This window comes from Grampus griseus (genome assembly GCF_964374135.1).
Source record: "Grampus griseus genome assembly, chromosome: 5".
Taxonomy (NCBI): domain Eukaryota; kingdom Metazoa; phylum Chordata; class Mammalia; order Artiodactyla; family Delphinidae; genus Grampus; species Grampus griseus.
The window spans coordinates 125,244,129-125,271,297 of record NC_138998.1 but is presented as its reverse complement, the minus strand read 5'-3'; the positions used below and the strand labels follow the sequence as shown (position 1 = coordinate 125,271,297).

The following is a 27,169-nucleotide window of genomic DNA, read 5'->3' as shown; positions in this document are numbered from 1 at the left end:
ATGTTTGTATGTAATGAAAGAATTGACCAAAGAGCATTGAGGCAAAACGTGTGCACAAAAGAAAACATCATGAATGTAAGAAATGACATAAAGATGACAGCCAAGATGAAGCCCGAGTAAAGATGTATTTCAATGTTCAAATTTTAGTACTCGACACTGCGAGTGCTTAGTGTTGGTTTTACTCAGCAGTCTAGAGATAAATTCTGTTAGTTTTCTTTTTTATCGCGGTAGTCACTGAGTGGCTTCATTAAACTTTCTTTCTCTTCCACATCCCTTGATAAATTTCAGCTCTTGCTGGTGATGTGATGTGTCCCAGGAATCTTTTTTTTTTTTCTTCTGTCAATGAGTCTCAGACTTCAGCTTTGAAACCTGGTGGTGAAGGGAAGTCCCAAGGCAACAGCTGTACTGCAGTCTGGAGAGAAGCCAGTCCAGACTGGAGGAGAATGCAAAGGCTCCCAGGAGGGAGGTCTCCAGACCAAAAAATACCATAGCACTGATGCAGTACCTGATGGGCCTGCCTGTACTTAGTGTGGTTATAGAGTTCTGTTGCAGAGTTCGGGAAAGATGCAGTACTGATGGGTGCAAGAGAAAATGAAGTAAGTGTAAAAATGGGGCAGGTATTAACTTTAGAAAAAGAAAAACGAAAAGTTAAAAAATAACAAACAGCTGTAAGAGAAAAAGAAAGAATATGCCATTGCCAGGGTCTGAACAATACTGAGGCATCACGATACAGATGCTATTTACATGATAAAACCATACTGGAAGGAAGGTGGGAAGGGAAGGGGTAGACACACCTTCACATTAGGAAGACTGAAAGTGGAAAAAGCAAAGAAAATAGCTGTTTAAGTACAGAGTTTAAAAATATGGGGGTGTATAGCAGAGAGACAGCTAAATGAGATGGTAATAAATGATTTTTATTACCCCTTTTTGCTACAGAGAAATTTATCAAGTAGGTCTATGGCAGGAAGAAGTTGAGTTTAGGCTTCCAGGGATTTTTTTTTTTAATCTAGAAATTTTCTTATAAAATTAGAATTTACAAGTGAATGTAGTGTTAGAGGTGTCCTTATTTAGCTAAGTTTGAGCTGGATAAAGTTAAACTGTGATTTCATATAGAGGAGCTTGTTGTGTATTGTGTATTTCCTTAGAAGATGTTTGCTTCTCCATGGGCATAATTTATGACTATATGCATATAAAATTATCCTTATACCTATTTTACAGAATTCAGCGCAGAATTTTACTGTTTTAGATGTTGTAGAGGTTTGTAGTTGTGATTGTTTTTACTCTGGAAACATGCTGATCTTCTCTGCTGATTTAGTGACAGGTGTTTGTTCAAGGACCCAAACTCAACATGATCAAAACTCGACTCCTCTCCCCCGGAAGTTCTCTCCTAACCACAAATCTGTTAAATCTCTACTCATTTTTACACTTGCTTCAAATTTGCTTTATGACCGGATGGTATGAACTTTTTCTGTGAGTAAGATAAGGGATTGCTGTAAGAATAGGAGATAAGGCTGGAGCATACAGTAGAAGTTTCTGGAAAGAGGATGAGGCATAGTATGGATCCTAAGGCATAAGTAGAGAAAATGAAGAGATATGAATTAGAAAACATTTTCCGGGGACAACAGTTTGTGTCGGTAATATTGGTACATAATGTTGGAAAATTAGAACAGAACTAAGATGGTTGATTAAGTTTGGAATAGCACAGAAATCACATTTTTATTTGCAAAGACATTAAATTCATTTGATTGTTTCTTTTAGGTGGTGTCTAGAAAAAATATCTGAACAGTCAATGCGGTTTTAAGCCTTTAATTATGTCAGTTCTTTTAACAGATGGTATATTGGATTAGAGAAAAAACTCCTTATACTTTGGAGTAATATTTCCATAAACTGTAGTAACCTGGCCACACAGCACCTCAACATGTTTTGAATTTAAATAGCAGATCCATAATAGGGTAGTAAACTGGGAGAAAGTTTTACAGTTAGTGGATTTGAGGGCCTAATGAGGGAAAAGAATAATCATAGAGCTATACTAAGAATAAACAATAAGCCCTTCCTGCAATGCTTGTAAATTTGGAAATAATTGTTTTTTATCAGAAATGTAAGCTCTATGAAAATTGGGACTTTTGTTTCATTCACTGAAATATATTCCCAGAGCTTTAAGCATGTCATGGCACATAGTAGGTACCTAATAAGTGCATATTGAATGAATGAATTGAGGAGTTAGATGAATGTTTTAAAAGGAAGGAAATCTTAAGGAAGAAATAGCGTAAACACTGGGAAGGCAAAGGGCGTAAAGCAGTAATTTCACATGCCTAAAAGAATCTCCAAGGTTACAGAAATAAATGTCATTTACTTATGCCAGTATTTATCAGTAGGGGAAGGGCAGGTTTTATTTAACAACCAAGAAGTAACGTAGGAATCTCAGATTAGGTAGAAACTAAGATTTTTTTGGACCCGGATAAAAGAACGTTAAATTCTTATCTCTGGGAAATCTGTATGTGTCTAGTTTAAAGCCAGTGTAAAAATTAATTAGAGAAACCTCATTTAAAGTGGAGTCAGGCATCCCTGAAGTGGGAGCTCTTATGTATACACCATCGCAGCTTTACATTTCTGAGCAGCAAGGTCTCTACTACCCCAGCAGGAGGAAGGAAGATTTCCTCCTTGCCCAATAACAAGCCCAGCCAATGGGAAACTCTGCAACTCAGCCAATGAGAAGCCATCACCACCCTGAACTCTCCCTTTCCCTTCAATGGACTTTTGCTTAGATCAGCCCCGCCAAACTTCCTCCTCTTTCTCTATAAAGTAACCTTCCTCTCCTTCATTTGCTGGGCTTGCCTGTGATATTTGCTATAGCTTGATTGTCCCGAATTGCAATTCCTCTGCTATTCCTGAATAAACTCACTTTGCTGGTAAAATAACTGGCTGTTTTATTTTAAAGATTGACACCAGTATTACCAGAGGCATCTGTATTCAGACATAAAACATACCATTAGATTAGTTTATAGCAGTTTCATTATCTTTAGCTTTTAAGTCTAATAATACTAAAGGGTTATTTTAACAGAAACCCACTTCTAAGTATCATTTATAATGGTAATGGAATCTACAAACTTATTTCAGATTTTTACGTTGTATCTTAAGAGTTAGGATAATATATGTGTTTACTAACCATTAATTCCTATCATATTGAAATGCCTTTGTTAGATGATGAGGTGAATGTGGTGCTTTGTAGGTACTTGCTATGTAGATACCCCTTCTAGAGGTTTAAATTTTCTCATGACATTAAAATTTGGGCCATCCTATTGATTTATTAATTTAGAGGTACATGTATTTTCAAAAATGTTACCCAGCTGGAGCTCCCCTAAATCTTCCCCTTTTAGTCTTAACTACTTTGAGAGAATTTTTTTTTTTTTTTTCTGCTGTCACTGAAGATCTCCTTCTTTATTGTATATCTTCATCAGCTCCAGGTTGCTGGTTTCCTATGAGTTGGTCATGTGACTCTTTCTTCTTGCTTTATTGAAAACAGAATTAATTGTCAGTCAGGGACTTATGATATTCTGCATTATCTAAGCATATTTAATATAGTAGGCTCATTTTCAATATGCCAAGAAGTTATCCTGTTTTGCCATTTAAATAATTTTAGCTTCTTTTTCTATTTTTGTTCTCATTTTAAATTTTTAGCCAAAATTCTCAATTGAGTCATGGGTACCAGTGCATATATTTTCTTCAGTAGTTTCTTTAACTTCACTGTATCTGAGATTGACTTCATAATGACCTTTGGTCAGTAGACCCTTTATTTTATTTTATGTATCAGCAATTTTTAGCCTTCTCTTATTTTCCTGTTCATCAAAGACCCTTGGGTCCTCAGGTCAATCACTTAACCCCAAATCTTTAATTTCCACGCTTGCTCTACCCATTCACAGCTGTGCTTCTTGATACGATAGTCAGCCATTCCTATCTTATCTTTGCAACATCCACCTCCCTCCAGTTCGCCATTATGAGGTATCCATCCCTTCAACTCCAGTGAATGAGCTCTTTGCCCATTTTTTTGTCCTTCCTGACGTCTCAGTGGTATCTAACCCTGCTGATCACTGCCTTCTCCCCACACTATTATTACGCTCTTGCCTTTGTTATTCTCTCTGCTGACTCCCAGTCTTCCTCTGGCTCATTTTTCTGCAGCCTTCTCAGTATTGGTGTTTATATGAGTCCTCCTGGGTTGTTTATTTTCTCACAATACACATACTAGGAAACCTCATCAGTGCATTGGTTTCCCAAAGGCCTGGCTTGATGAATCCTGAGTTATTAAATCCAGGCCAGGCCTCCAAGTACTTACTCGTCAACAGACTTCCTATGACTCCCAGAGTCTTGATAATTAGCCTTGTCCCTGCAGGAAAAGAGCAGGCAGCGTACTGCTAAGAGCGCAGAGTATTGGTTGGTTCTTAGCTTTCCTGGACATTTCATCTAAGGTGTATGCCAGATTTCCTTATCAATAACTGGTGAATTTAGGAGTCTCAGATTAAACACAGAGCACATGAGCATGGGATATGCCTATCCTATTTTTCTCTGTTGGTTTATTGTATCATTTGGGATAAAAATCTGTTTTAGGCAAAAGGTAGGATTGTTTTCAACTTTTATCAATATCTCCTGGACCCTTGATTTCATGCAAAGGAATTAATTGCATTTGAATGAGCTTAATGCATCAGACTATTGATGCAAAAATACATCCCATGCTGGGCTATCACCATCATCAAGGGCTTTTGTTGTTGCTTTGTTTTGTTTTGCTTTTTCTGTGGGTTAATGACAACTAGTATGCAAGAATAAAATGAATCAAACTTAAGTCCCTAGGAAATATTCGTGCATTCATTTTTCACATTTTTTAAAGAAATGAAGATATACAATTGAGCATAATCGCCTCTTAAAATTTGACTCTAAAAAACATTTTTAGCTATTTTAACTTACATATAAATTTCTTACAAAATATATATTTTTTATATAAATGTGATCTCAGTGTTGGATTTACCATATTATGCTGTGAGGATATCTTCCATTCGTACTAAGATTTGTAACTGGAAGAAGAGAATTAAATCATTTGGAAGCAAAACATGGAAAACTGCCCCAGCGTAGGAATATTAATTAAACAGCTGCCTAAATGATTAAAGAACAATAAGATAGTCTTATCAAGTGCTCAGATTTCCAAGAAAGCACACATACCACCTATTACTTATTGTTATAGTTGATGAATGTTTATATGCACTTGAGAACTGTTATCAAAGATGTCTTTTGTACTTACTTGGTGTGCAGTTGGCTTTTTCAATACCTCAGCCCTGTCTTCCCAAAGAGATGGCCTTCTATATATGGCCTTTGAAATATGCATTTTCTAAGATTTATATAAGTAGCCAACTTCTTCCCTGTTATAGAAATTTAAAAGCTAAGGCTTTGAGATATCCAGATTAGGGACTTCCCTGGTGATGCAGTGGTTGAGAGTCCGCCAGCCGATGCAGGGGACACGGGTTTGTGCCCCGGTCCGGGAAGATCCCACATGCCGCGGAGCTGCTGGGCCCGTGAGCCATGGCCACTGAGCCTGCGCGTCCCGAGCCTGTGCTCTGCAACGGGAGAGGCCACAACAGCTAGAGGCCTGTGTACCGCAAAAAAGAAAAAGAAAAAGAAAAAGAAACATCTAGAATTATCATGTAATGGCATGAGTGGGAAGGGTGTCAGGCCAAGAGGGGGAACTGACCTTATGCTTCTTTTGACTGGGAGAAAGGCGGACTTGCCTGCCTTATGTAATGGTGACCTTGAGTAAACCCTACTTTAAGCCATTAAATGGGTTACCTTGAGCTTACATAATGTAGATCCTGTGACCTGTTAGCCTAATTGCGTTGTTAGAAAGTCTGCTTTGGGCCAGAAAATAGCAAATCACTTACACTTTTCTTAGATGATTCTGATAACCAAATATTCTTACCAAAAATCAAAAGTTTTTCCTCAGCATTTTCCCAAAACCAGAACATTTCTAGGTTAAAACAACTGAAGACTCTAAGTATGATTTTCCTTTGGTCTACATTTTAGTCATCTTTACAATTTTGAGTAAAAGACAGAAACGGTATTATTTGGAGTGAGAGATACTTTGGAATTACCCCTGTATTTGAAAGCCTTAATCATGTATAATTTCCTCATTTATAAATGTTAAATCTGAAATGAGAGATTTGCCGTCTTCCAACATGTTTTGTGTGCCTTCTCTCTGCACCAGGGCCTTACTTTGAAAAACTAGCTCAGATTTAGTTTGATTTAAAGGCTGAGCTTCTGCATGCCTGGAATTCTTGCTCTTCAGAGTATTTGCTCCCTGGAAAAGTCAGCTGAAGACAGAGTTGTCATGTGACTTTGGACTGTTTACCCGGAAGACGTTTGGGTAATGGAATGGGCTTTGGCAGAGTTCTGCTGCTTTCTTGTTGAGGAGAGCCAGGAGAGGGGGGCAGGGCTGCACAGGGCTGGCTGTGTTCAGATGGGAAGAACCAGTCTGAAAATGTTTGAAGCCTGAATGTACCTTCATTTGATCATTTTCTTTATTGCTTAAGAGAATTTTAGACGACCACATCCATAGTGGGCTGTAGTGTGTAGTGACACAGATTTAAATGATCTTGCATCTAAACAAATGCATTCACTCTCTGCCTGCTGTGTAAAATCGGAATGACACCTGTACTCTGTTGGAAAGGAACAGACGTTTTCATTACAAACCTCAGTCAAGCAGAAAAGTAGCAAAGTGAGCAGAAATTTTCATTTACATCCATGACTGAAGTTGCAGTGATAAAAAGAAAATTGCTAGGTTCAAGAATAGCCTTGTTCTCATTCTGTTACACGACACGGGGGATTTGGTCAATACAGAAATAGTTTTTAATACTTATGTTGTTGAGGATGGCTCTGATCAATAGTTTCAAATTGTGTGTATCTTTTAACTGACCTTAGATTTTTCTAGGGTTTTTGTAGTATCTTTAAACAGACTTCAGTATCCACTTATTATCAAGTCCGTTATTTATTTGTTAAAATGTGGGCTTTATGTTGCATTACCACAGAGATTCACAGTAATTTCTTTGCTTATAGTTGTGAGTTTCAGCAAGTGTAGACAGATAACTCAGTTGGGCCAAACTTACAAAACATCACAAGACAGTGGATTAGAGAGTAGGATCAGAATCTTCCAGGGGAAATTCTCCAAATAGTTCATGATATACCTTTTGGAATATATATATAAGCTTTAATGTAGTAATTTCCTGCCCCAAACCCTCTTCCTTGGAAGTCTAGAAATTCAGTTATTTCAGTTCTCTCAGGAGCAATAAGCCCTGGCAAACTGATTGACAGTAATGAAGCTAAGCCTTGTTTACAAATCTGAGTGGCAGTTCCTAAGTCCACCGTGGAGTGATAACAGAGGGAGAGATTCTAATTTAGCTGGATCCATCCCCACTGAAAAGTTCACATGATATTTGAAACATGACTCAGTAGAACTGGGTAATTTCTAAAACATGTTTTTATTGAAGCGCTTGATGAATCATGTATACTTATATTTTCTTATTCTGTTAGATATTGTGTCCCTCTACCCTTGATAGTGTTTCCGGTACAATGACAGAATTCTAATCCTTTTTTCTATGTTTTAACAAAGCCTTGGGAATTTAGAACAGTGTACTCATACTCGTAAAAGGTTGTACTAATTTCAAATGCCACATCCTAGATATTTCCTGGCTAGCTCTTTTGTTAAATGCCGTGCCTTTTTCTGCGTCATTCTCTCCTTATCTACTTCCTCTTGCCCTAAATAATTTTGCATCTTTTAAGATGTAATTTTTTTGGGGGGAAGTTGTGAATTAGAACATTCCTGAAATATAGAGCAACATTTACTCCTCTGAGTGTTAGGAGACAACTCCATTGTCTCCTAAAGCTAGACATTTCAAGTCTAGTCTCTACACAAGAGAATCCAGAAGGGACACTTAATAAGCTCTCAAGGAGCACAGTGTGGCAATTGGGTGTTAGGGGTCTCCCACTTAGGAGAGAGGTGGGCTGGAACAATCGAGTCTGGGCATCTTGAACACGCGGAGTGATAGCTGGTTGTAAGCACGGATGATGAATGAATGTGTTAAAGGTCCTAGGCCAGACCAGCAGGGAAACGAAATGAAGGTAGTGAAACTCCTCTGCTAACCTTAGCAAGTGATAAAGAGTCTGGAATGTGAGGACATGAGTAGTAGCTGTAGAGGTGAAAAGGAGAGGGGAGAACTAGAAGGATATATATATTTTTTTCACTCAGAGAATGGTTTACTGGAGTTCAGAATTTCAGAACATTTTTACATCTGATATGATCTGAGCTCCATCTGCTGAAATATGGATAGTTTGAGTGGAGTAGAGGTACAGCCCGTGGGGTTAGGGACACAAATCGGTGATAAATATTCCTGGAGAAAATAGAAGCATAGCTTAGTGGGATAGGGGACCTGGATTTTACAACCAAGTAGAATTTCTTCAGCCCCCATTTGGGGCTCCCTCAAAATGTTGAATGTTGTGGTATGATGCACAGTCTGAGAAATGCCCCCAAACCTTCACCAGAAAGCAGTAGAAAGGGAGCAGAGCAGATGTCAGTGGAGGGTAGGAACCTGGATGAAGATGAAGTAGTAGAGAGTATTAGCTACTCTGAGGGGTGTGTTCCCTCCCCTACCCGGCTGGCCCAGATCAACAAAGTGGATAAGACCACCCAGTGTGACAGGAGCTGGTGGTACCAACAATGCACAGCTCTAGAAACCTCCTGGGCAGATGCCCTCCATGGGTGGAGCGTCCTCTCCTTACTGCAAAATAAAAGGATCATGGGAAAAAACAAAAGAAGAAGTAATCACAAGTGAGGAGATTGATGAAGTGTATAATGAGAACTTCAAAAAGTGTGCAGAGATTAAGAAGACTGTGAAAGCAGGAAGCTGGAAGACCTGAGTAGCTTCTCAAACGTTAAGACAGTCTCTTAGTTGAGGAAAAACGCTGGCTTGAGCATTGTGCTTCCTGAGGATTCAGAAGGCTCTTGAGTTGGAAGAGGAAGTAGTTAGAATGTATGAGGTAGACTGTCTCCTTAAAGAAGTTAGCCCACAGGGCCCTCTGACATCTTCCAAAGGAAGGTTTTATCTCAAGGCTGGTATGATAATCAGGGTGCCACCTGAGAGCTCTCTCCCTCCCCAACCCCTCACAGCAGGCTCTGAAAGGAACATACCATGGCTGAGCAGGAGGGATTGGAGTTCAAGAGAGCCTCTCATGAATGAATGGAATATAACTGTGAGAGATCAAAAACCAAGGTACCTTGCAAAGTAACAGGGATTCAAGGAAGATGCTATAAAGTTTAGGAAATATGCAGCAGATATAGAGGAAACAAATTGCTGAGCTCCAGCTACAAGGAAGAGCTAAATATTTCATGGTTATGATGGGTTAGAATGTGTGATCTCCCTCTTGATTGGAACTGCTAAAGTTATTTTACCAATAAACAAGTTAAGAAAATGTATTATTGTAAAGCCTTTGGAATTATAAGTTGTAAAACAGCAAATAAATTGAATTGTATGTGAAAAAAAAAGTTGAATGTTGCTTTTATTCCCTTATATTGCTTCCATATAAGATAGATTTTTGACCCAGTGAGGAATTGCTTATTGTTCTTTGGGTACGGTTCCAAGAGTTGATGGTCAGTTGGTACTTGATTCTAATATGATTGCTAAAAGCAATGCTCTCCATGTGAGTGTCCAGCGAGGGAATGGAAATGTTGACTGAAAGGTCAACACTGAGAGTAGAGGCTGTTGAATCCTTAGGCATGACTAAGGAGTGAGAAAGTACTAGCAGAGGGTTGAGGACAGAGTCTTACTTTATAATCAGAGTTAACGCAAAGCGGAGTCAATGAGAGGGAAAGGATGACTAGCTTAAGATAGAGAACGGGAGGGCAAATGTTCCTAGAGAAGACAGAATTTAAGGAAGAAGGTGATATGATAGAGAGCAGACAGCTGATTTGAGGGCTGAGAAGAGACTAATGCATTTGTTGCTGCTAACCTTGAAAGAAGACTTGCCCAAGATTGTTGGTGATGGGTTGGAAAGAGCAAGTCTGGGGCTTGAAAGTGACAGTCCACAACTCTGTTGAGAAGCTTATCTGTGAAAGCACCTCTTCCTGTTTTTGATTATAGCCTGCCTCATACATGGGTTTCTGAGTAAGGTATGTGGACAAAACATCTCTGTATAATTTAAGGTTTGGGTAATAGCTGGTGGTTCTTTTGCCTCACCATGCATCACCCTGATTGGTATTTTGTTGGCAATTACGTGGCTTTTTAAAAGCCCCCATACATAACCCCAATTAATTGCATCTTTAAAACCCATCAGGCTATGAATTTTTTTAATGTCAGAAAGCAAGAAAATGTTAGGAGAAAGCAGCCAGTGAGGATACTTGCGTTTTCAAGAGATGAAAAAGAGAATTTAGCAGGATATCTCTATAATATCAGCTTTTCATCTCATCTCTCAAAATATAGAAGGCTGAACTAGGCTAAAAATGAGTAGGTGTAAAGGAAACCTTATTTAAATTTCCATATGTGAATTAATCGCATGTTCATGAGTACAAATTATAATATGAGAAGTGCAAAAAGAGAAATGAGGGGAAAAGGGCATTTTGCTGGTAAATAGGGTAAACAGTAGTAACAAATTGAATATCCCTTTCAGTGATTAAATATATGGTGTTGTGATGGCATATAGAACTGGGTATATAGTCTTCTCAGTGTATTCAGTCTTACGTTTATTTCTGTTTAGACACGTATCCTTAGATTCAGTTTCCCTCCTAACCTCAACCTGTCCACGTTCAACTCATCAATCACTCTTTGAAAGATATTCGTGATCTTTAAAATTTGAAGCTAAGCTAGTACTGACCACTAGCCACACGAGGCTATTGAGCACTTGGAATGTTCTAGTCCAAAGTGGTGTGTGCTATAAGTGGAATATACACATCAGCTATCAGAGAGTTAGTCTGAGGGGTAAAAAAAAAAAAAAAGAATGTAGACTGTCTTAGTAATAATTTTTTACATTGATTGCATGTTGAAACGATAAAATCTAGGGTATACTGGGTTAAAGAAAGTATATTATAAAATTAATTTTACCCATTTCTTTTTACTTTTGTAATGTGGCTACTAGAAATTTAAAACCTCATATATGGCCCACATTACATTTCCATTGGACAGGGCTGCTCAAAGCTCTTCTGGTGCAGGATTATGTCTCAGTTCTTTTGTATCCTTCATGGAACTGAGTACAGACGGGTATTCAGAACTACTCAGTGGTAATAGAGATGATCCATTAAAGTTCAACCAAATCATGTTGGGTTTTAATTTTTATTATTGTTCCTCATCCTATTTGAGCATCTTTGGCCGGGAGGCTTTGTTCGCCTCACCTTTTCACGTACGGAAATCATTCCATCCCCTGAGTCACTGTGTAGTTAGTTTCCTCCCCTCTGCCTCAAATCTAGAACACTTTCTACCCTATTTTGTGATAACTTCTGGGATTAAAGAAACAAAAGACAAAACAGGAGAGACTTGGCTCTTAGGGATGTGTGAAAATGTGCTCAATTCTTAAGATGGTGCCAATGTCACCAATCTATGGGACAGAACACAGGCTTATGGAAGGAAGGTATAGAAGGTTTGATTATTTTTTTCAAAATAGGGACAGACCAAGCCAGTCACAAAAAGGCAAATACAGTATGATTCCACTCATATGAGGTACCTAGAATAGTCAAATTCATAAAGACAGAAAGTATTGTAGAATGGTGGTTGCCAGGGGATTGGGGGAGAGGGAAATGGGGACTTGTTTAATGGGTACAGAGTTTCAGTTTTGCAAGATGAAAAGAGTTCTGGAGATTGGTTTCACAACAGTGTGAATGTACTTAACGCTGCTGAACTGTACACTTAAAAATGGTTAAGATGGTAAATTGTATGTTATGTGTATTTTACCACTATTAAAAAGAAAAAGAAAAGCCATTCTAAAAAGTGTTTCATAATGCAATAACCTGTAACTTAAAAAAAAAAAAACACTTAATGAGTTATAATGGATTATCTTAAGGACACCCTTGCTACCCGAAGGAACAGCTGAATCCAGTCACTTGGGAGCTTGTTAGAAAAGCAGAATCAGTCCCACCCTAGACTTTTCCAATCAGAAACTGCATTTTAACAAGATCCCCAGGTGATTCAGGTACACGTTAAAGCTTGAGAAATGCTGTTCCAAACATCATTTCTCAAAGTGTGGTCCATGAACCACCTGAATCTGAATCCTTCTGAGGAGGTATGTTTTCACACCCATCCCAGATCAGGTCCAGGTCTTGGGACCAGAAGGGGATGGATCTACTACTGTCTGGTCAAGCATCCCAAGGTGACTCTGAAGCACGTTAAAGTTTGAGAACCCCGGACCTGGAAAGATTTAACAACCATTATTCTCATAATTCCATCTTTTAACTGGTGTTGGGATAATTACAAATATAAGTAATAAAAAGGCCCATTATTAATAAAAATCAAGAATATGAGTAATAAAGCAATAAAAAAGGGGTAACAGAAAAAACACATGTAACTTAACTAATCTTGGGTGGTTTGGTGAGGAAGGCATGATTCAGAATTTGTGGAATATTGTCATCTGCAGCAACGTGGATGGACCTAGAGATTATCATACTAAGTGAAGTAAATCAGACAGAGAAAGACAAATATCATATGATATCACTTATATGTGGAATCCAAAAAAAAGACACAAATGAACTTATTTCCAAAACAGAAAGAGACTCACAGACACAGAAAACAAACTTATGGATACCAAAGGGGAAAGGAGTGGGGGAGGGATAAATTAGGAGGCTGGGATTAACATATACACATGACTTTGTATAACATAGATAACCAACAAGGACCTAGTGTATAGCTCAGGGAACTATACTCAATATTATGTAATAACCTATAAGGGAAAAGTCTGAAAAAGAATCTATATATCTGAATTGCTGTGCTGTTCACCTGAACTTATACAGTATTGTAAATCAACTATACTTCAATAAAATTTAAAAACAAAACCAGAAAAAGAATTTGTGGAATACTGTAACACTTTGCTGAAATAGTGAGCATTCCAATAGATTTAGGGCCCAAAGTTGAACCTGGTTCTGTTATTAACTAGACAGAAACCAGATCAGGCCTAAGTTTCCTAATCTGTAAAGAGGAATTGAATTCTGTGATCAGTGACTTTTACATTTCTAAGACAAGGTTAAACTTGAAAAGCAAAGAATTTTCTTTATTATTGATATATGTGTGAATATTATGAAATTTTTAAAAGAATTTAAATGCCACACGTTACACAAATTATTGAAAAAGAGATTTGCTAAGAAAATCTAAAACTAAGCTTTGTCTAGTTATTTTAGATGACATAGACGAAAAACCCAAGTTAGTAAAGATCTTTTTTAACACAAGTTCTTTTCAGTTGACAGTAATTTCATGGACAGTTTTTGAAGGCCACAATGTTGATATAGATGTAAATAGGTATGTCCTTATTAAAATTTGTTGTGGAAGCTTCAAATATTTTTAAGTAGGCATTACTTTAAGTTTTAGATTGACAAAAAAATTGACAGGATAGCCCAGAGAGTTCCCATACACCACCTTGCCCAGTTTCCCCTAATATTAACATCTTACATTAATATGGTACATTAGTTACAGTTAATGAACCAATTTTGATACATTATTATTAATAAAGTCTGTCCTTTATTCATACCTTATTTATGTCCTTAGTTTTTACCTAAAGTCCTTTCTCTGTTCCAAGATCCCATCCAGAACACTGCATGACATTTACTTGCCAGGTCTTCTCAGCCCCTTCTTGGCCATGACAGTTTCTCATAGCTTCCTTTTTGATGACCTTGGCAGTTTTGAGGAGTACTGGTCAGGTATTTTGTTAGATGTCCCTCTGTTGCAATTTTCTCATTGCTTAGGCTGGGGTTATGGGTTTTTGGAAGAAAGACTACAGAGGTAAAGTGCCCTTTTCATCATATCACATCAAGGGCATCTATTATCAACATGATACGTAACTGTTGTTGACTTTGATCGCATGGCTGGGGTAGTGGTTGTCAGGTTTCTTCACTATAAAGATGCTCTTTTCTCCCCATTGTGTATTGAACTCTTCAAAAGGAAATCACTAGGCACACCCACAATTAAGACCATTATGCCTCACCTCCTCAAGGGCATAGATGATTTGGAATTCTGCACGGGCAGAATTTGCCTCTTTCCACCCATTTATTTATTCAGTTATTTTGACTCATAAATAAATATTTTATATTTTGTGTTATAATCTAACACTACTTTATTAATTATATATATATATATTATTACTCAAATTGTTCCAGTTTTGGCCTTTGGGAGCTCATTCATTTAGCTCCTGTGCTTTTATTTTATTTTTTTTTGCGGTACGCAGGCCTCTCACCGTTGTGGCCTCTCCCGCTGCGGAGCAAAGGCTGCGGACACCCAGGCTCGGTGGCCATGGCTCACGGGCCCAGCCACTCCGCGGCACGTGGATCCTCCCGGACCGGGGCACGAACCCATGTCCCCTGCATCTCAACCACTGCGCCACCAGGGAAGCCCTCCTGTGCTTATTTGAAATACCCTCTTTTATTTTTTTCTCCACAGGATGCTCCAACTTATCTTCTGTATTTTATGCCCCAATCCTAGAATCCATTATTCCTCTAAGGAGCTCTGGTTCCTTTTATTGGAGAATAATATTAAAAACTGAGATCTGGGCGTCAGATGTGCTCATTGCTACTGGAACATCTTTGCTTTTAAGTCCTCTCAAATGACAGAGTGAGGCGTTATATTTGTGTATAGTCCTCCTTGTATGAATATTTCTATAGCTAACCATTTGTATCTATATTAAGCTAAATATCAGTTCATCCTTATGTCTCCAGCTCTAATCTGTTATTACACGGATCCTTCTTCCTCCTCCCCTTGCTCATCTGTAAATTCTCACTCCAACAGTGGGAAACCTGGTCCCACCATCCACCTTCTAGTTACACAATTGTTCAATTGTGCACTTGCTGAACAGTATCAGAGTTGTTAGCTCATACCTTTGTGAGGCTTTTAAAAAGCTGCAAAATTGCTAACAAACGTTTATTTTATTCTTGTCTTTTTAACATATGTCCTTTGCACTGTTTTCATCATCTTAAGACCAGTGTTATTCAGAGCCTGGGTAAAAGACTATTTCTATCTAGTACAAGCTGCCATTTGTGTATGTACGTGAGACTGGGCTCCATTCACTTGAAAAAATTAGAGAGAGAATTTAGGGGAAACTTTTAGTTTTCACTTCTTTTGCCTTTTTCTTATCTTGATTCATGTAATTTCTGCCATCTGGCAAACAGTTCTGATCTGAAGACTGCCATCTGTCAGTTCTCACTGCTATCTGGTGATAGTTACTGTGAAATGTTGGTGATAGCAACAGTCACGGTTTTTGTTGTTGTTCTGTTTGTTTGTTTGTTTTTGTGGTACGCGGGCCTCTCACTGTTGTGGCCTCTCCCGTTGCGGTGCACAGGCTCCGGACACGCAGGCTCAGGGACCATGGCTCACGGGCCTAGCCGCTACGCGGCATGTGGGATCTTCCTGGACCGGGGCACGAACCTGTGTCCCCTGCATTAGCAGGCAGACTCTCAACCACTGCGCCACCAGGGAAGCCCCTGTTGTTTTTTTAATTGAAGTATAGTTGATTTACAATGTTAGTTTCAGGTGTACAGCACAATGATTCAGTTATACATATGTGTGTGTGTGTATATATATATATGTATATACATATATATGTATTCTTTTTCAGATCTTTTCCCTTATAGGGTATTACAAAATATTGAGTACAGTTCCCTGTGCTATACAGTAGGTCCTTGTTGTTATCTATTTCATATATAGTAGTGTGTATATGTTAATACCAACCTCCTAATTTATCCCCCCCATCTTTCCCCTTTGGTAACCATAAGTTTGTTTTCTATGTCTGTGGGTATATTTCTGTTTTGCAAATAAGTTCATTTGTATATATATATTTTTAGATTCCACATATAAGTGATATCATATGGTGTTCGTCTTTCTCTGTCTGGCTTATTTCACTTAGTCTGATAATCTCTAGGTCCATCCATGTTGCTGCAAATGGCATTATTTCCTTCTTTTTTATGGTTGAGTAATATTCCATAATATATATATATATATATACACACATACCACATCTTCTTTATCCATTCATTTGTTGATGGACATTTAGGTTGCTTCCATGTCTTGGCTATTGTAAATAGTGCTGCTGTGAACTTTGGGGTGCATGTATCTTTTCAAATGGGTAATTCACCCTTGTCCCATGTCCTCTTTGAGAACCCAGTAACTACCCGTTCTCTGAAGCAAAGACCATAACAGTTCTATCACATGAAAAGTTTGTTGAAAGGTATTTTGGGTGCTTCTGTAACAATTCTTTCCATCTCTTGAACACAAATACCTTCCAGAAAAATGTCCCAGCCTATTTGTTAACATGTGAAAGTTACAAAATATCAATATGTAATGAGCAAATTCAATAAAAATGTTAGCAGAGGAAGAGTCTGACATGGTAAAATTAAAAAGCACCTGAGTGAATGCTTGTTTACAGTTCCCACTTTGATGTGCATGGATGCAGTAGTGTAGGTTACTAAGTACATGAATCTGGAATGTTCTACTCATCTGCACATGCCCTGGGAAAGATTAGGAGAGTCTTGCCCAATCGTTTTCTGCCGTCTTCAGTATAAAGCATCTTCTAGCTCCTGGAATGGAACCAGTTAGATCCTTGACACTTTTTCTCTTATGCCCCTCAGTTAATCCTTTAGATTCTATCTTCACACTGTATGCAGACTCTTACCACTGCCCACCATCTCTACTGCCATCATCCTGGTCCAAGCCATTGTCATCTCCCAACTGGATCACTGCCACAGCTCACTACCTGGTCTTCCTCCTTCTAATCTTGCCCGCTTGGGCAAGAATAAGTCGATTAGAAAACCACGCCAGAGTCTTCCAGTGCCCCTCAGGGTGCTGGCCAGAGTGTGGGCAATGTTTAAGGCCCCGTGCAGTCTGCTCCCACTCAGTGACCTCCTGTCTGTCATTCATCTGTGACGACACTGGTCCCCTTGCTATTCTGTAAACCCACCAGGCAGGCTCCTGCCTCAGGTCCTTTGCACTTGTCCCTCCCTCCGAGATCTGGTTGGTTTGTTACCTCACTTCCTCAGGTCTTCACTCACATGTCCTATTTTTAGTGAGGCTTTCCCTGAACACTGTTTAAAATTTTACCCCCTCATCCACCAAAGCCTCTATCCCTTCATGTGCCTTATCTCCATAATATTCATTACCATCTGACATTCTCTTTTACTTTTTTGCTTTATCTTTCCCACCAGAATCCCATTTAGTTTCATCTCTTTAGTCGACTGCTGTATTCCCAGCACTAAGGAAAAATAGAAGGTATGCAGTGGAGAGTTAGTGAATGAAGGACAGTGAGCAACGGAGGGGATTCAGGAAAAACCCCACAGCCAGGGCTCGCGAGTCCTGTGCGAAAGGCGAAAGCACTGATCACTCGGATTCCCTACTTCTCCTGTCCTAGGGATTCCACCCCACCCTAATGACCACTGTTTTTTCCTCTCACATCATAAGCAATACTCAAATGTAATACCATTTATCTATAGAACTATAACTTGGTGGAGATGGTGTAATGAAAATAAAACCCTATTGCCTTCAGTAGCTGTTACTGTTCTAAGTAACTATAATTAGTATTAATATGAGAAGACTTAGTGGTCGATGACATACTGGGGAAAAAGTATTAGTAATAATACTAATAAAATAATTTATTGAGCACCTTTGTTGTGGGCACTGAGTTGAGTGCTTTATGAATATTAACTCATACTCCCAACTCCACCATTTACCACATGTGTGAGCTGGGCTGATTATGTAACATCTTAGTCTCACCTTCTTCTCTTATAAAGTGAGATCATTATAGCTGCTTTGGTGTGTGGTTCTGAGTGTGATGTGAGATGATGTCCAGGAAGCATTTAGGCCAGTGGTGGGCACAGGGTCCAGAATTACTGGAACTATTGAATCTTACCTTCGAGAGCCAGGTCTGGGCCACATCTCATCTCTCATAGAAGAGTATAGCACAAGGAAGGAAACTGAGTCTTTGCCATTTTTCAGGAATTCCATTGCTAGAATGTTCTTCCGCCCCCTTTCCCTTAACTCTTGAGAGACAAGGAAGAGAGGTTACACCTTGGGCCAAAATACAAAACTTCAGATGTTTCTAGCCAACACCATTTTAGTCTTTGTGAATTCATGGAAACACAGTTTATTCATCTGAGCTTTCTGTGTCTTGAAGAACATATGTGTGGTTCTGGAATCTTTTTTAATCAATCTGTTCAATCCCACTCTGACTCTCAAAAACTTAGCAGCCTCAGTTTTGAGAAATTCTGTTCTTTCCTCTGATATCCTTTCCCCCCTTTTCTCCCTCCCTGTGCCATGGATTCACAGTCTCTTTGGTTTTAGTTGTAATACTTTCGCTCTATTCTATTTTCTTCCTGGAATCATCTGTCTCTTGAAAAGGAACATAAAGAGATTGAAAAATACATTCCTATCTTCAAATTTCATAGTACTTGCCTGTTTAATATTCATTTCCAATTCTTCTTTTCGAACAGAATTCCAGATTTTTTTAATTCACGGTGACAGTGTGCTCAGCCAGAAATACTTTTTGCAGATTCCCTTGCAGCTTAGTGTGCCAGATAACATAGCTATGGTATATAGGATGTGGGTACTGGGGAGGGTGTTCCTCCCATGTAAGACAGCAAAGCTTTCATAGGGAAAAAAACATACCCAAAAACCTTCATCCCTTGGCCTTTTCTTCCTGTTCCTGTCTGAAACTTGGATATGAAGTCTTAAGATTCTGTGACCATAAGACATCATGACAAATGCCAACATGCTAAGGACAGCAGTGCAGAAAGATAGGAATAACCTAGTCCCTGAGGGCAGCATTGAACATCTGCAGTAGCTTCAGCCTCAATACCAGACTTCTTATTGCAGAGAAATAATCCCATCGTGATTTTTTTGTTTTGTTCTGTTTTGTTTGCGATACGCGGGGCTCTCACTGTTGTGGCCTCTCCCATTGCGGAGCACAGACTCCAGACGTGCAGGCTCAGCGGCCATGGCTCATGGGCACAGCCGCTCTGCGGCATGTGGGATCTTCCCGGACCGGGGCACGAACCCGTGTCCCCTGCATCAGCAAGTGGACTCTCAACCACGGCGCCACCAGGGAAGCCCTCCCATCGTGTTTTTAAGCCACTGTTTGTCATGCATTCTCTTCTGTGTTTATCCTGTGCTCTATTCTGTGCAGTAGAATGCATTTTCAGCTGTTTCACGTGACTTGCTAGCTAATTTAAATCCAGTTTTATTGTCAAACTGACCACATTGTAGATCACAACACTGAAGTATTTTGTAGTACAAAAGTGAATCTACTTTTATAAAAGCCAAAGGGAATTAGCCAAGTAACCCATTTCGAGCGGACTTTAAATGGCAGCAAGTTGAGTTACCACACTTGGATGGAGAGACCAGAGATTCAGATTTTCAGGCCAGTTCCACCGCCAGCTGGCTCTGTGGGCAGGCCACTTGACCTGGATTATTTCCCTCCCATCTGCAAAATGAGGTAATTTAAGTAAGCCAATCCTCTCAAAGACCACCAAAGAGCCAGTGGATTGATGCCTGCAGAGTCTCAGCTGAATTTGGCATTATTGTTTACCTTGCCAAGACTTTTTAGCTAAGAAGCCAAGCACAGATTTTGTTCCTTAGCTGTGAAAATTCCCTTTCAATTGCAGTGTGTGTAATATAAATTGTGAATTTTTAAAACAAGAAACCAGGTTGTATGATTATCAGTAAATATGCACAGTGTACACTGAATTGAACCACTAGGATTAAATGGTGCCAAATTCCTAAAGTTCAGCATTAGCTGAAACATTATGATACTTAATTATCTTATTATGATACTTAATTTATTTTGGTCTCTTTCACTTGAATTCTGTTAATTTTTTTTTTACCTGAGGATCAAACCAAATAAACAGAAGGTTTGTTTTAAAAAAATTAAAGTGTGCATGGTTCTATATGGAAACTCCAGGTATATATACTATCAGATTTTTTTAAATTAAACAACTATTTTTTAGAGCAATTTTAGGTTCACAGCAAAATTGAGTGGAAAGTACAGAGAGTTCCCACATAATCCTCTGTCATATCATAGGTTTTTAAGAATAATGCTTTTAGAATTAAAAAGAGAGGAAACGTAAACCATGTTAAACTAAACCCGTTTCTGAAAAAGGACTTGTTGTATTTTTACTACTTCTCTTTAATTCCTTATTAAAAAAATTTTAACAGATTTTTTTGGTTTAATTACTTTAAAATTTCTGATGTGTAACATTCTAGTATGTTTCATCAGTTTTGAAAGTAATATAAGCAAGGTTGTAAAATCCAGTCTTTGCTGAATTTTATTTTGATGTTAGAGTACAATGAGTTTTCTATTTTGCCATTAGTCCCGAGGGCCTATTAAATAACCAGTATTAGTCCTTTAAAAAAACAATCTCATTTGAGGGACATACATTTCTTGGCTTCTGTGCAATATTAGAAACCTAAGAGCATCTTTACACGACGAAATGAAGTGTCATTTTCCGAATTAAAAAAAAAATCAAATATCCTTTTATAAATTAATGCTGTACATGTCCTTTTGATGAACATTAGATTTTACCAGGGTAACTATCTTTCAGTGACTTTGACTTTGCATTAAAATCTACTCCTCAGCAGACTGGCCTAAGGTCAAGTAAAACAAGACACTGTTGTCTGGCAGCTATTACCCAGTTTATGCCACAAGAACTATTTCAGGACAAAGTTGGGAGTATCTGATATCTTCTCCTGATTGTCTCATAAACTGATTTAATAGCTTTGGGCCAGACATTGAATCTTTCCCGATAACTACTTGTAAAATAGAAAAACATTGCTTACTATTTCGGACATTTGTAGATATGGCAGTATGGCTTGACAGACCAGAGCTAATAAATCAGGCAAGCATCTTCAGGCCACTGGTCACTTCTGGCCTCCTGTGGCCTTGAAAATTGGGATGCCTCAGATATAAAGTATTCTTGCTATGGTTGATTGCCTGCCCTGAGAAACCATGAAGAGTCCACTTGGAGAAAGGTATATTGGTTTTGGATGAGGATTTTTTTTCCATTCTCCCAACTCATCTGGTTTTAGTTTGTTTTGTTTGTTTGTCTTATTTGTTCTTTTGTTTTACAGTATTCTATGTAAAAGCAAAAGAAAAATGTGACATCACTTGCATTATGTCATTTCTTTCCTTATAGTTTATATCTTAATGTTTATCTCTGGGGCTAGGTTATAATCTCCTGAAGGTAGGCGGCCTTAGACATGTTTCTGGGAAATGAGATTTATATTATAAGAGATCCATCACACAGCTGTTGTGGAGCTGAGATGCAGTGATGCATATGGAGAACTAGCTACTCCATGGACTCAAGGGTTCCTTTCTCACCAAGTACCAACTGCACACAGCCCTTGGGAGCAACGTGTCTCATTAATTCTTGCATTCTCTGTGACTCACAATACAATGCTGTGGGCACCACCGATTGTTTCAAAGATTTGAGGAATGACAAGATGACACTGTTTGTCCCCTGTGATTTGCTTAGATTTTATCTAAATTTTATTTATTAAACTAAATACGTAAATATCATGAGACGTGCATGTTTCAGCTAGAAACAGACTAAAATTTAAGCACCTTTATAGAAAGAGGTTTTTTTCCGTTTTTTTTTTTTTTGCTGTACACGGGCCTCTCACTGTTGTGACCTCTCCCGTTGCGGAGCACAGGATTCGGACACGCAGGCCCAGCGGCCATGTCCCACGGGCCCAGCCGCTCCGCGGCATGTGGGATCCACCCGGACCGGGGCACGAACCCGTGTCCCCTGCATCGGCAGGCGGACTCTCAACCACTGCGCCACCAGGGAAGCCCAGAAAGAGAGTTTTAAAGAACACTTTTAGGGAATTCCTCAGTGGTCCAGTGGTTAGGGCTCTGCACTTTCACTGCCAAGGGCCCGGGTTCAATCCCTGGTCGGGACTAAGGTCCCACAAGCCCCTTTTATATAATGGGAGTGAAAAGTTTTTTTCTTCCCCTTCTTAGGACATTTATCTCTTTATGTAGCATTTCAGAAAATTTCAGGTAATGGACTATGAAAGTAAAAATATTGTTCTTGTCTTTCTGATATGTGGACAACTTGTATTCCTTGCTCATTTGTAGTCGTTGCTTTAAATCTCTTCTCGCATGTCTTGCTTGAAGGATTGCAGTACCTTACTCAGTGGTCTCCCTGCTTTCATGGTCTCAAAACGCTAGTCCATCCTTCACTTGATTAAAGAGTTTACCTGAAAATCAAACTTGAGCACATTATTCTTGTTTAAAATAGCCTTTGGCCGAAGTTGCGTCCAAAATGGCATGTAAAACCTTAGACTCTAAAACTGGAGTCCACCATATTTCTCCAGTCTTATTTATTTCTGGACATTTTTTCCCACTTACCATGTGTTCCAGCCACAGTGAACTTCTGTGTCTTCTACAGATATGCTTTGTCCCTTATTCTTTCTTAGCACAGAAAGTTTCCTTTTGCCATCCTTCCAACCATCCATCCATCCAATATGGTCATGTTTGCCAACACTGGACCATGGATTGGGAATAGGACGTTAAACAAGATAGATACTGTCCTTACATCTTGCAACTTCCCATTCATTTCCTACATGTCACACTCCTGCTCATCCATTTAGACTCATCTCTAATGTTATTTCTATTTTGAGGTCTTTCCCAGCACACCCAAACAGATATGTTCACTATGTTGGCCCATCACTTTATCTCTATTACAGCGTTTAATTTCTTCATTCATCAAGACATTTATTGCCTACTGTGTTCAGAATCTATGCTGAAAGCTGGGGATACTGTAGTGAACAAAGCAAATAAAAATTAAGCCCACAGCGCTTCCCTGGTGGCACAGTGGTTGAGAGTCCGCCTGCCGATGCAGGGGACACGGGTTCGTGCCCCGGTCCGGGAAGATCCCACATGCCGCAGAGCGGCTGGGCCCGTGAGCCATGGCTGCTGAGCCTGCGCGTCCGGAGCCTGTGCTCCGCAACGGGAGAGGCCACAGCAGTGAGAGGCCCGCGTACCGCAAAAAAGAAAAAAAAAAAATTAAGCCCACAGCTTATACATTATGTTGTAATTATCCAACTTTCACCCTTATGAGAATGTGAATTCTTATAGGACTTTATGTATCAATAATATCTTTATATCTGAAGTACCAGCAATGCTAAAAATAGTTTGCATGATATACAATTTTAAAAATATATATAGCAAAAGTCTAAGGAGTTTTCATAATTTAATTGAATTAAACTCTCTGTGTATATATGTGTATTGTATATAAACATATAATACACATATGTATATTTGCTTCAGATATATATATGTGTGTGTGTATATATATATATATATATATATTTTTTTTTTTTTTTTTTTTTTTTTTTTTTGCGGTATGCGAGCCTCTCACTGTTGTGTCCTCTCCCGTTGCGGAGCACAGGCTCCGGACGCGCAGGCTCAGTGGCCATGGCTCACGGGCCCAGCCGCTCTGCGGCATGTGGGATCTTCCCGGACCGGGGCACGAACCCGTGTCCCCTGCATCGGCAGGCGGACCCTCGACCACTACGCCACCAGGGAAGCCCTAGATATTTTTTTAAGAAGTAAAATTTTATGGATCTAGTTGAATTTCTCTGTTTTCCTCTGTGATTCCATACACTTGAAAAGTAACCATTACTTTAATTAAATTTCTTGATGATCAAAAAATAAAATAAAATAAAAACACTAAGCATATATTAAAATAATAATAATACACATATGTGTATATATAGATTTTGTTTGTTTAGGAAGTAGAAAAATGCTAAATTTTCTATTAGCTTACAAAGAGATTAAAATGTCCAAGAAAGAGGAGTGGACAATCATCTATTTTGATTCTTCCCAGTGATTGCCTAGGCAGTGTCAATCTGTCATTTTTTAATCCTTGTCGCAATTGAATGGCAATTTTTTATATGATTAATTTGCAGTCAGAGATTCATACTAGTTAAGTTAAAGTTTCACTTAAGACATGTAGGAAGTATTTTAACCATCAAGGTAATGTGGCAAGGAACTTGGCTGTTTAAGGAAGCAGGACTCAACATTCTAAAGGTACTAGTCTTTCCTGGATTGATTACTTCACCATTCTAAAAGCTGTATAACCTCTCTGAAGTTCTTTCAGCCCATCTTTCCTTGTTACTGTCACTGGGATAAGGCCCTTGGGATGCAGACGGGATGACATGAAGCTGTTTTCCTTTCTTGCAGTTGGTGAGTTTGTAAGCGATGCTCTCCTCGTTCCCGACAAGTGCAAATTCTTACACCAGGAGAGGATGGATGTTTGTGAAACCCACCTTCACTGGCACACCGTTGCCAAAGAGGTACCCACCCATTCATTCTTTCTACTTTTAAAGTGAAGACTTCCTAGGAACTATGGGCAGTGACATTTTAGAGGGTATTTGAAGGCAACAGCTGTGTTGATAAATATGTTTTTAAAATTATTATTGTTAAAAATAAAAGACTTCATAAATATTTTAAGAGGATATCTTGAGGCAACAGCTGTGTTGATAAATAAGTTATTATTATTTAAAAAACCATCCATGAGTATTTTATATTTAGTTAGATTTGTTATGTCTATGCCATGTTTTATAATTTAGAAACTACAATTTTATACTCCCTATAAACCTTCAAACATACCTTTAAAATTTCTTTTTAATTTATCTCTTGTTTTCTTTTGTCATATACCAAGTTTTCAGGATTTAACCTTTTTCTCTATTATCTGTTCGGGAATACAGTGGGAGAACAATAGCTTGTCCTGTACCAACCTGAAAGCTACAGTTAGAAAGCTCAGTTTCTAAGTTGTGCCACCCAATTTTGTGTTCACCGTATGCCGTGCCACCACCTTCATTGATCCATAGTAGATGAGTCTATGTCACCAATTCTAAGCTTTGCTAACCCCTGCTTTTGGCAAAGCTGATAAGAGACATAAAAAAGTTAGCATAAAACTGTCACCTTTTTTGAGGGGGGGCCGTGCCACATGGCTGGTGGGATTTTAGTTCCCCCACCAGGAATCAAACCCGGGCCCTCAGCAGTGGAAGCGCAGAGTCCTAACCACTGGACCGCCAGGGGATTCCCCAAATGTCACTTTTTGATATTACTACCTTCAAAACTACTTTGTCCCTTTGATATATTATGAGGTTTTTCTAGTAAATTTGTATAGTTTTTTTGTAATGCGATCAGTCTCCTAGAATTAGCCTACTTTATCTAGCTCAGTGATTCTCAAATGGGGTCAGTTTTACTCCACATCCCTTCCCAGAAACATGAGCCATTGTCTGGAGTCATTATTGGCTTAAGGGGTGGTACTACTGGCATTGGTGGCCAGAGGCCAGAGCTTTTGCTAAACATTCTTCAGTGAACAGGACAGCTTTTCCTCTCCCCTTGCCCTGAAGAATGATCTGGTCCAAAATGTCAATGATACTGAGGTTGAAAAACCCTGATCTACCTTCATTTAAACATTGCATCATAGCCTTAACGCTATTAGGCAGAAAACACCACTTAAGATTCAGCATTAATTTTGCCTTTTTTAAAATAATATGTTTTAATTTGCTGGCAAGTGACCTTGTCTTTATATAAAAATGTTTAAGAGCAGATATTAAGAAAACAAACTAAGTAATTTAAAGCCCAGTACCCATCTGATAACGTCATTTTTCATTTCTTCTTGAGTTAAAAAATTTGTTGTTGTTGTTGCTAAGAAACAAAATGACTCTAATTCCTATGAGGTCAAAATACACTCGTAAAATTTCATTGTTTACCTATGTGTGTTGAATTATCATCTGTCACCGCTGGATGCTTTCAAAGCTTTATGTTAATCTAAATGTGTGGGAATTTAGCAAATCCCAGGAAAGCAAAAGGATATTGAAGGAGAAATCTCTATTGACTTTAAGTTCTGATTCATAGCAGAGGATAATTTCTTCTCTTCCCAGGATTGTTATTTTGGAAGTGAGCCAAGACAGTTAGAATTTCTAGAATGCGATAGGTCTGAGTGAGAGAGGCTTCCATACATAAGGGAGGTAGAAGTGGGTTGGGGGGATATACGTGAAACTGTCACTACTTCCTGATATGCTAATGAAGCCAGAAAGCACTGATTCTCTGATAACTATTCACAATGCAGCCTCTTCTACATCTTAGCTCCCAATTAGTTTCTATTCTATTTTTTAATTAATTTCTATAGTATAACAACGTACCCTTATTAAATAAGTAACAAAGTTAAAAATTAAGGGTACCAAAAAAGCCTGTGCTAAAGAAACTCTGTTGTAAATCCCCTCGAAAAGCAAATGATTCTTTCCATTGTGAAATTGGTTCTTGATACACTGGGCCTGTGTGTTGTTATGATTGAGATTTTCCTACAATGAAGCACATCTATTCCAGTACTCTCACCGTTTTCTCCTTACCTTTTGTAGACCTGTAGTGAGAAGAGTACCAACTTGCATGACTATGGCATGCTGCTGCCCTGTGGAATTGACAAGTTCAGAGGGGTGGAGTTTGTTTGTTGCCCACTGGCCGACGAAAGTGACAATATTGACTCAGCAGACGCAGAGGAGGATGACTCGGATGTCTGGTGGGGTGGAGCAGATACAGACTATGCAGATGGGAGGTAAGGTGGCCTTTATGTTTGGTCTTTTGTAGGTGCCAGAACATCTAGCACATAGTTTTATTTCTTCTATAAATCTATCTATCTTTCTGTTTCTCATTTAAATAATCTCTGCCCACTCCTATCAGATTTTGTTTTTATGGAAAAAAAATCTAACCATGAGGTTCTGTTCTGGTTATGGCCTACCATTTAATTTTAGTATAATTGATCAGCCATCACTGAGTTAATTTTAACTATTTTATTGTACTCTCAAGAGTTGGGATCAAAATTCTACTGATGTTATAATAGGTCACTGGTAGTACTACAGAGAATTGAGATCTGGGTGCACGACATGGCATTTTGTTT

The 27,169-nt window shown here is 38.8% G+C and overlaps 1 protein-coding gene across 2 annotated transcripts in view; it reads left to right on the top strand.

Annotated features, from left to right (window-relative positions):
- APP (amyloid beta precursor protein) overlaps positions 1-27,169 on the top strand; it is a 275,180-nt gene that overhangs the window by 89,213 nt on the left and 158,798 nt on the right. For both annotated transcript variants that reach the window (XM_082654428.1, XM_082654427.1), the window contains exons 4-5: positions 24,442-24,554; positions 26,634-26,827. In XM_082654428.1, coding sequence (XP_082510554.1) covers positions 24,442-24,554; positions 26,634-26,827 — 307 coding nt within the window. The remainder of the gene's footprint in view (positions 1-24,441; positions 24,555-26,633; positions 26,828-27,169) is intronic.